We start from the raw sequence: 11,513 nt of genomic DNA, 5'->3' as shown, positions 1-11,513 counted from the left end.
TTTATTTTATTAATAATGATTTTATGTGAATTAATTTAAAAGTTATAAAATATTCGAATCTATGAAACCTATTGTTGCATCAGCGAAGTCACATGACTAGTGTCACGCCACGTTTCTAGAACTATCCTGTACCTTGGCGAATGCTCTAGCATTCACTAGATATAGGGTAGCCTGGTATATAAAAGAGGGTGACAACGTGACGGGCCAATAATGTGTGTGTAGACAGTGAGTAATTGATCTGCAGTCAGAGAGTATTATTGAGCACGTTCGTTGTTACAGCATTTGTTTTAGCGCGATTGTTGAAATTAAGTGTATCGTAAAGTTATATTCGGAAAGAATAAACCAGTTTTATTAAGTAAGGACTTGTGTCGCTAAAGTTTCGTCGGAACGAAGTTACGGAAAGTTAATTAACAAACGGAGACTAACACAATGTTGCCAATATAAACATTTAGTTCCGTTTTCAGTTTACAATCCTTTTAAGGCACAGCACTTAGTTTGGAAACTGGTAAAGCTAAACATTTAAACAAAATTTTTGATATTATCAGAATGTAGATATGTCACTGTGTAGCTTAACACTTAAAAAGGAACATATATCCATATCTAAAACTTCAGATTTATAATTACAAATCAAATACACAGCTCAGTAGTTTTACGTTAGTAGTTTTTAATTATTGTTATCAATTGCATATTATTTTAATACATTCTAAAACAAGAAATAAGCTCGTTTAAACAAGATGCTACTTGATTGTACATGCCACAACTTCAGTCACTTTATTTCTTAAAGTTTCTAGTTTACCTTTAATCTATATAACTGTCTCTTTTCAAACCAGATTTTTCCATTTAGGGCTGACTGCCTATTTCTCTAACATCAACATTAACAACACAATTATTTTCTTGTGCTAACATCTGCCAGAGTATTAGTGCAGTATTGTGCACTATATCCCAGAGAATCACATCCGATATCTACAGCTATTACAACAGACTAATTCCCTGTTTTACCAGCTTTCTCGATCTTCCAATTCTCCCATCATACCAGTCAATTTAAACTTATTATGTTTGCGATGCTCTTCTTTAATTTTATCTTTTGTGAGCCAACCTATTTTTTTTTTGCTTGCAGCCACCATTTTCTTCCTATAAGAAATATGTCTATCTTGAATTATTAAAATTCATCTATAAAAGTTTCTTCATTTGATCAGTGTCTCCAAGTAACTCGGCTGCCCAATTCACGAAATAATTCTTGTCACATTCCTTCAAAATTTGCTTTTTGAATTTTGTAACTAAAAATCATTATTCCTGATTCCCATATTCAGTAAAACATCGAACCTAATATATCAATGATCACTTGCACCCGGATGTTCCCCAATTTCCACCCTCACAAACATTTCTACATTAGAAGTTAATAATAAGTCTAAAATAACACAAGGAAATTGAATCCATTTGAGTTTCTGTTAACGGTTATAAAAGGAAAATACTTTTAGTGGGAATTTGTTACAGACCACCAGATAATACAGTGAAATTAGGGTTTCAGCTGTTAATGAGGTGATAATTATGAGTGATTTTAATTTGAAGCATACATATTGGGAAATGTGAGAGTCAAACAATGAGGGACAAAGAATTTTGGAAACTGTGCAAGATGGTTTTCTTCACCAGCTGGTCAAAGAACCGACTAGAAACATATCGATGTATATTCTTTAATAAAAGTATTTGATGATATTTTAAATTCCTTTGCAGAAGAATCAAATTATCTGATTACATTTTACATTTGAAATATAGTTCCAAAGTCTGGTATGGATGAGTTGTAAAAATTTAAGAATTTAGCTTAAGATCATTTCTATGTCTATGTCACAAAAAAATTAGCCAACAGGAACAAGCCAGCAATGTTTCAATTCTTTGCGCGCTAGAGTTTCTAGAATTATGGGGAATCCCGCGAATGTCCGAGTGTTTGCTAGACGCCCTCTGTTTTAGTATATAAGCCTGCCAAAGAAAGCCAGCGACATAGGCAGATAAATCGAAGAGATAGATAGATAATTGAGTCAAGCGAACAGTAGGCACTGTAAGTAAAGTATGTGAGTCACTGTGATTTATAGCATGTATTATAAAAGTTAAGTGTATTACAAAGTTTGTATCGAGAAAGAATAAACTAGTTTTAATCAAGAAGGGACTTGTATTGCTGAAGTTTCTCGGAAAGAATTTTTACCGGAAATTATCAAACAAGCAGACATGTAACAATAGGCTTATTGTTTCTGAAAGGATGCAGTATACTTACTGTATTTTTAGGACTATTGGACTGTGTTGACCAAATATCACATTGACGATCTTGGAAAGTCTTATTTTTAACCCGCAATCAACCAGTAGTTTAATGCACTATCATTACCTGTCAGTACAATTATGTGCCCAATGTCTTTCACCAGTTTGTTTTCTCGTGTTCTAGGCCAATAAATTCCTGAAACTTAGGTGCACGTCTGGATATTTCTTTCTTAAGGATGTCATGACAAGAATGAGAACAGGCAACCAACTGGTATAATTTGTGTGATTTATAGAGAATAACCATAGTCATCTTTCTCACATTGCCAATATACAGTTCAAAGTTGCTTTCTGTGAGAGATCGCACAAACATAAGCAACAGTATTTCCCTTTCTCTCTCTAAAATCACTTACCAAAGCTCAGCTGTAGTTAACATGGTGCATTTTGATAATAGGTCTCGAAATGCAGTGAGCTTTTACTTTCAGAGTAACATGCACAAAGCATAACATATAGGGCAAAAGCTGTATTTTTTGGTGCATATATCTCGTTTTCTTGAACTAAACACATTTAAAGAGAGATTCATCAACTCCAGATGACACTACATTAGCATGCTGTAAAGATTCAGCTGAACCACTACCAGTTTATTTATTTTCTCTTAAAATGCCAAACGAGATCAAGGATAAAAACCTTTACTGGTAATTACACTGATCCTACTTGCCTTGTCAGGCAATGTCCATGAATGTAAAATTTGTATTGCCCAGATGGCTAGACAGACAAGCATGTTCAGTTACAAGATTTGAACCCATGCCTTGCACATCAAATCTAAAGGAAAGGGGCTTTTAGGGTTAGAAATGTACCAGTTTTTGTTGTATAGAAATATGACGTAAGTTCATTTCAAGTATGTATTTGCCACTTTGTGACATATGTAAGCATTACATGTGAAGCTTTCCGAATGTAGGTTAAGACTGATAGACGAAGTATCCACACTGCTATGTAGGTCCTATTTCCACAATCACCTCCAAAGGCCAGGATGCATTGTATATCCAACATTATAGCCTGTACCCTGGTTAATTTAATTTGGTTATGCAGTATTATATTTCTTTTAAGATTTGTTTTGTATTATAAATATATATTTCATGACGCATGGAATTTCACTATTTTCGATTTTCAGTAGGAGTTACTTTACACAGGATATGTATTCCTTGACAGTAGTACATGCAGAATACAAGTTTAAAAACTTATAGATACATGGTTTCAAATGTCATATCCAAATTAATTCAAAGAACATGAATGACCCCAATATTGTAATTAATAATGTTTTCCTTGAAGTTTTTAAACATTATGTATAATAAATGGAATTATTTTATTTGTTCTATATTATCTAATTACTTATCATACTAATGGTAATCAACCAATTATGCAATTTAAGCAAACAATTTCTATTAAAGCAAATGATATGGTATACAGTGTGCAAGTAAAGCTTTTACCAAAAACACTACTGATAGATGTATGCACGTTTATATACAGTTAATTATTATATATGCATTACAAACACATTCTAATAATGAATTTTTAAGTTCAAACTTTTCAATAACTATAATAAATATAATGTAAAACAGTATAAAATATTCAACTGAAATTTTCTAAAATGTCAACAGATTTTGTTTCAAAAATTCATACAGACTTCATATAATGCTACACAAACACTTTATTTTCAAAATGCAACTATTTGAATGTTACACTTGATATGAATATTGCAATCAGTTATTTTACATGGGACAACACAGAGGAAAAGCAGTCAAATATTTCTAATAAATGTTTTTTCATAAAACTACTAAGAAGCTAAATTACTTAACTCATAAAATGAAAACCTTATTCAACAATAACATCATACTTAGGTACAAGATGATCGAAAACTACTTGGTGTTCTTATCTGAACACAATACACATTTTTCTGGTTATGCCACGAATAAACAAAGCACTGATCACATCTTGGTATGAAGTCACATTAGGTTAAATAACACTAATTACAATACTTTAACTAATGACTATTGCAAAAAAAGTTTCAAATTACATAAAGTTTATTATTTTATAGAAATTTTAAAACAAAGAAATGCAACAGAAAAGAAAGGCAAAAGTTGTCACAAGAACCCAGACCAGCTGTATTAACACTGCTTAGTATCATTTCTAGTACTGGTTTTTGTACTGTACTCAAATTATTATTTCTTTTTTCATGGTATTTCCTCTTCCAATAAGTATTCTTATCTGTTCCGTTGGAATTCAGTAATTGAATAACCTACACTGAGAGTTATGGAGCAGCCAGGTCATCCTTATCTATTTACTAACAAACAAAAGAATGAGAAATAAATGCACTGCCACACACTAGTTATTTTAACTAAACCCAAATTGTATAGAAACAGAACCTCAAAATAAACTTCCTCCCAGGGAAAGCACTCTGCAAGACACTGAAAGGCTATTAATAACAAGGAAAAATTAATCAAATCTGGAGTATCGTGTAAACCAATCTACCACACCTTTTAAAATCTATATAGAGTATTTACCTCAAAATCTTAATTAATAAATGCTTTAAAAAATGCGATAACATAAAACAAATAAAAATTCAAAAAATTTTAAAAGTTAAAGAAACAAAGTGACTAGGCTTCTTATGAACTAAATTCATAAAACAACAAGTTTTGTCTCTCAACTTGCAATTTCAAATTCAACAAAACACAGCATATAAATGTTCATTTTTTGACATTTATTACTGGCAACCCATACAAAAGGAAAATAACTTACACATTCTGAAACTAAATACAGCATATCTCACCTCATTGATTGCATTAACAAATAATTATATTCAAACCAAAGGATCTGGTATAACTTTTCACTAACCTTGTAATAGTTTAAAACAAACTAATCTTGTGTATATCTTATCACTATATTTCAAGTAGGTTAATCAAGTGTCGTGTACATCTTCCCATTACAGTTTTAATACATATCACATGAGCCAGCCCAGCATCTTGATGTGCATCAAAAAAATGAGTAATTCTGGAAAGTTTTGGGTTGTTTTGATTAGACAAAAAGATGATGTTTGGCACTATTTTCAAGATCTAGGTTGCTGGACCAGACCTGTGACTGGACTCGTGACCTGACCTGAGACAATGAGAACCAACGTGAAGTAGTAAACTTATAAATGTAAAGTAAAATAATATAGAAATGAAACATACTTGAAATGTTCTATACGTGGTTGTGAATGTGATGATTTACGAACGAGTAAGCTAAATCGTGGGTCCAGGTCGAATGAAGGAAGAACATATTCCAATCAATTTGACATACCAGTTGAATCAGAGATTCAGCAATTAATTACTGCATTGACAGCAAAACATAAATAAAAAACAGGCACAATGGTATCATTAACTTCAAAAAGGGGGATTAGAATCATTCATAAGAAATCAATAGTTTCAATGTTTTGCAAACATAATAGCTAGTAACACCCAAAGATGCCATGTTGGAGTTGAAGTAGATGTATTATAAAATGATTTCCCTAGAAATTCTGAAATTAAAAATTCCATTTCTGCAATGAAAAGTAAATATAAGAAGGATGGTATAATCCCCAGTATGGTATCACCACAGTTTAATCCATATAGATTTAATTATGTCACATTTTTAATAATATTTAGTTTGTTTTTTTTTTCCATTTTAGAAGTTGTGCCGAGCTTCATTCATCAAGATCTATCAAAATAACCCCAAATCACTGATTTCCAGAATTCCCCCATCCCTGTTGACAATCCTAGGTTCAATAGTAAAAGATGCTGTGCTGATTCCTGTGACAATTTTTACAAATTTAAAAAAAATTTAAACTCCACAACTTTGTGTATTCTCTTCCCCACTATTTTCACAGTTCATTTTTTCATCAAAATCATTTTTCTAACTAATGTATTTTAAATACTAAAACACAATATTTAACATCAAAGATACATGACAAAAATTTGGAAAATACATTAGATGGAGAAGCTCCTCATCTTCATTTGTCTTCAGTACTTGCCAATTCCAAAATAGTTTCAAAAGAGAAAGGAGAAAACATGTATCCTGTTCCTCCATAAAACTTGCTCTGGAACTCCACCCTATAATACATGACAGGTCAACATAACCTCAGCTAAGTATTGTTTTTTTTCTAAATATTGTACAGTTAAAAGATAATGCTTGCTGTTGACTAGTAAATAAAACAAACTTAAGCTTTTAATACTAATTAAATCAAAAAATGCTTGGGAAGAATGGGACACGCAGTCAATTACTTGTAGAAATTTTGTGAGGTGGACACTAATCTTTATATTTTGCTAGTTCTTGTAGATACCTATTATTTTTTATATTATTTTTTCTAGGTAGACACTGATCTATTTTTCTAGTTCTTACAGATACCTAGAAAAACAATCAAATAGGGCAATACTACATCTCTGAAATAAATAAAAATACACTGCTAGGTAGTTAAATTGTAAGCTCTTATAAATATTCTGGGAGACATATCAACTGTGTCAATGATCTTCCACAATGTACCACACAAGCAACAGTGAATCTGTGCATCAGGTTCTTGTAGTACTATAAAATCTAAGTTTTTCAATATTTCAAGTTGAAAAACAATTTAGAAACCTATTTTTTTACTCCATTGATACATGGTTATTATTATTTGGAGAAACGTTTCGTTTTCCCATCAACCTAGACTGACTTTTTTTTTTAAGCTGTGACTTAATTCTTTTAATACATTCAACTTCATATAACTAAATAGTGAAGATATCTTAGGTTAGCCAGAAAATCTCATTCCTCATTTGGCAGCATCAATTAACCAATCAGAAAAACCTCATGGAAATTAATATGTATAAATAGAGTTTGATGTATGAAAAAAATTAATTATAATAATAACAACAAAACAAATGCTGAGAATTTGGAGAATATGTTTAGTGTAGCTTTCAAAGTCTTATTAACTGGTTAAAATTAACTAAAAAAAAACTAATTTCTTATTTCCAGCTGAAAATTTATTTTTACACCACTAATTTTAAATAACATAATTTTTTCAAAATTTTAAGAATTAGAGCTTGAACTATATACAATAATATAAACTCACACAACATATTTATTCTTACCCAACCAATGTTGCTCAATAGAAGTTGTTTACAACAGTTTATAATGAATAATGGATTTAAAAACAATTTTAAACAAAATTAAGGTATGCTCAACATTGATAAAAAATATAAAAAGTAATATAAAATGCCAGACTTAAACCCACAGTGTCCAACAATACCACTTCTCACAGCTGTAAGATCGTCCAATTTTTAATACTGTAATTTGCTTGCTTTCATCTTGTTCGGCATGCATAAAGCAAAAATTAAAAGTAAATATATATGTAATTATTTTTCTTGATCAAAAAATATTATCTGAAGGACCCTACAAATTTTTCACATATTTAGGGCAATAGTTGCACAAGATCTCTACATTTTAGAGAATTTTCTTGAATTATCTATAGGAGAAGAGAATACAGCTGCTTAGAATATTTATTCATTAGTGCTAAAAATAAGTGGAAAAATATCATTATGGGCTCCAAATAAGACTTAATCAAAAACCAATTTATTCTTCTCATGACAGTGATCTTATTGTAGCAAAAAATTCATTAATTAATGCACATATTATTCATTTTATTGCTTCCACAGGTTTTTTTTTTCAGGATTACTCATTTTTATATGACATTTCTTTGTCTTTAAGAACTCTGACAAAGCAGGATGTCTTACCATTTTTATTTTTGTTATATTTAACCACAAAAAAACAACAACATTCTACTAAGCTTAATAATACAAGAATTAACATAAACTTTGATGAAACATTTTTGATTCTGTTACAATGACTTCTTGGTCAATCAACCTAATTAACAACTAATAAAATCAAGTAATACATGTATACATAATTTAAGATACCACATAGTACTAGCCTATACAAGAAAACAAAGGATTTGGAAAATCCTATAACACGTCTTTTAGAAATTAAATTTAACGCATCATTTTCTTACCAGTGAAGACGAAGAGCATGTAGAAATGCTGACAGTCCTTCCATGATCAATAAGACTCCAATGGTCAAACCAGCCCAAAAGGCAAAAATGAGGTACAAGATTATTCCTCCTGGCCATGTTGGAACTACAAATCCAATTTTCATTACCATTGTCCATAGTACTTCTGATAGCTCTGAAACAATTTCAGAAAAACATGGCTTGAGCTGTTTGTATATTAACCAGAACTATCACATTACAAAACTAGCAATTCTGTACTAATACAGATAGCACAAATCTCTTGCCCTAGGTGAAAAAGTACCTGGCCTATATAATATTTAAAGATTTACGTTTCAGATTGAAATAACAAAACTTAGATCAAACAATTTTTAAGTGAATGGAACAGGAGAAGAATTTTTTGTTCAGGATTTTCTCTATAGTTCATTTGTTTATGCACATTTAAATAAATAATAAATATATTTTATCTAACAATTACTGACAATAGAAATCACAAAAAATTGTCAAGACATGTCCAATCTTGGAAAACAAACCCAGCCTCAAAAGATCAAAACTCATCCTGACTCATCTACATCACTGGATATCACACTGAAATTACTTATACTTTTTTATATTCACCTATCACAAGCTCCAGTCAAATGTGTTTTTAATACAATTTGTTTGATACTGATAATTTCCAGACTTGCTAAGTAACAAAACTTGAAGATTTATTAAAGAAAATCCAAACATTTAAAACGCAGTATGCATTTTTACATACAATTTTCTATATCAAACACACAACAGTAACTCTGGTTATATAACAAAAACATCAATGTATTGCTAAAATCAAATTATGATCCAATATCAACTATATTATTAAACACATGAATGAGTCACAGAAAGGAACTAAATGGTATCTGAATAAATAAGCAGTAACACAAAACACTTATACAATGATAAACTTTATTCTAGATTACTCATGAGTGGTACCCAAAAAATTCTCAAACAATTACTACTACTACTCTGTTTACAAGCCTTTATTTTATAGACACCTTCTACTATTTAAGAAAAAATATTTTCACAAATATATCACAGTACTCTAAGTACAGATGTTCTGGAAGTGCAGAGTAATTAATGCTTACATTTTTCAAATACTATAAAAAATTTACATTTGATGGTCAAATGTGTAATAATATAATTACAATTTTTTTTTATCCTTGTGCTTATAAAAAAAGCATCTTTACATACTAAAAAAAAGAACAGGTTTATGAGGAATTTTTAACCAACTTTCTATATCTTCCAAATGTATATGATCACATTTTTTCATGTACCAATAAATGTACTGAATAAACTACTTAATACTTTACTAAACTATGTGATATGTGTATGATAATAACTTATGTTTTCCCTTTAGACCCTAACATGAGAAAGCATACATATAAATTAAAATGCCTATTCAATTGTGTAAAGAAATTTTCTAAAGACATAAAAACATTGTCAAGTGAAATTGGTTGGGAGTTTTACGTGACGCTTCAGGCTTCAAGGGGAGATTTTCTTAGTGTTTTCATGTGACGCTTCAGGCTTCAAGGGGAGATTTTCTTAGTGTTTTCACTTGACGCTTCAGGCTTCAAGGGGAGATTTTCTTGGTGTTTTCACATGATGCTTCAGGCTTCAAGGGGAGATTTTCTTAGTGTTTTCACATAAAGCTTCGGGCTTCAAGGGGAGATTTTCTTAGTGTTTTCACACGATGCTTCAGGCTTCAAGGTGAGATTTTCTTAGTGTTTTCACACGATGCTTCAGGCTTCAAGGTGAGATTTTCTTAGTGTTTTTACATGACGCTTCAGGCTTCAAGGTGAGATTTTCTTTGTGTTTTCACATGACGCTTCAGGCTTCAAGGGGAGATTTTCTTAGTTTTTCACATGACACTTCAGGCTTCAAGGGGAGATTTTCTTAGTGTCACTCCATACATTGTACTATGACATACCACTACAATAATACATTTTAAAACCCTTTCAAGAAATGTCAAGTATCCTTCAAGAACCCCATGAACATGCATAGTCACTACTGGAAAAGAACAGTCAAAAAGTCATTATAAACATTCACAAAATGAGTACCACTACCTCCAGGAGCCCACTTTGAACACTGTGCCTCAGAACCATGACCCAATTCAATACCAAAAACAAGAAATTCAGGCACAAAGAGACAGACCAAATTGAGCGTACAAAACTTTAGATATTTAGATTTCATTCCTGCTTCAAAAACTGCCATATCTGCTGGTCTTGGAACAGATGATTGATGTTAATTTCAAATGCTATTATCTAAACACAATTAAACATGCATTTAAAAGTAGCTATCTGTGCTCTGTACATTAATCATCATTGCTGTAATTGATTAAAATGAATAGAAAAAAAAGGATTTTTATTATAGGATATTTTTTGGATAGAAAAGTAACTTCAAAAATCAAAACTACTCAGAGATTAGCAAAAGTCATGCCAATTCTTGCTGTGATTTAAAACATTAAAAAAGGTTTTTCACTGGATCATCTAACTTAGAAGTTATTTATACATATATATATTTCACTATACAGTTTTGTAAACACCTAGACCGGTAACAATAATGTACTTTAGACTGAAGCACGTTACTTAACTCTCGTTAAATTTCTTTCCAATAATATAACTAGTGGATAACCTTGTTTAAAACTTAACAAGAACTTTCATAAAAGTATGTAGTTTGAGAAAAATATAATATTTAATATCGATTTTTTTCTATCATTTCTACCCAAAATTCATTATTTAATGTAGTTATTTGTGCTCAGTCTCTGAATAGTTCACTTGGAAGGTTATTTTTATATGAAGTATAAATATGCTACTTTTTACTTTACAGTTTTACCATTTCATTTGGATAATCTTTAGAACCTCATAAAAGAATATCAAAAGTTTTTTAAGGTAAATGTTTATATTTTATTTTCCATTTTCTCTACAATATCACTACCTCTAGTTATTATCATCAACACACAGTGCAATGAAATATTTAAAATTAAGGAATAGAAATATGTACATATCTTTTGTCTCTTCATTGAATAATAATAAAATATCTTCTTTGGGTCATATGTGTAATTTCATGTCTTTACATTTTCACTTATAGTTTATTTTTTATTTTCCTTTCCGTTTCTTTATATATACACCTGGAAAAAAGTTAAGCACCCCCGTGTTTTTTTCAAGTGATTCAGATTCGACGTTCT

General features: G+C 30.6%; 1 protein-coding gene across 2 annotated transcripts in view; it reads right to left on the bottom strand.

Annotated features, from left to right (window-relative positions):
• Positions 1-3,934: 3,934 nt before the first annotated feature.
• Positions 3,935-11,513, bottom strand: part of LOC106459775 (V-type proton ATPase 116 kDa subunit a-like) — an 89,862-nt gene continuing 82,283 nt past the window's right edge. For both annotated transcript variants that reach the window (XM_013919431.2, XM_013919432.2), the window contains exons 19-20: positions 8,300-8,471; positions 3,935-6,368 (exon numbers count right to left, since the gene is read on the bottom strand). In XM_013919431.2, coding sequence (XP_013774885.1) covers positions 6,269-6,368; positions 8,300-8,471 — 272 coding nt within the window. In that variant the 3' untranslated portion in view covers positions 3,935-6,268. The remainder of the gene's footprint in view (positions 6,369-8,299; positions 8,472-11,513) is intronic.

This window comes from Limulus polyphemus, unplaced genomic scaffold, assembly GCF_000517525.1.
Source record: "Limulus polyphemus unplaced genomic scaffold, Limulus_polyphemus-2.1.2 Scaffold659, whole genome shotgun sequence".
Lineage (NCBI taxonomy): Eukaryota > Metazoa > Arthropoda > Merostomata > Xiphosura > Limulidae > Limulus > Limulus polyphemus.
This window is presented reverse-complemented; position numbering and strand designations above follow the sequence as displayed.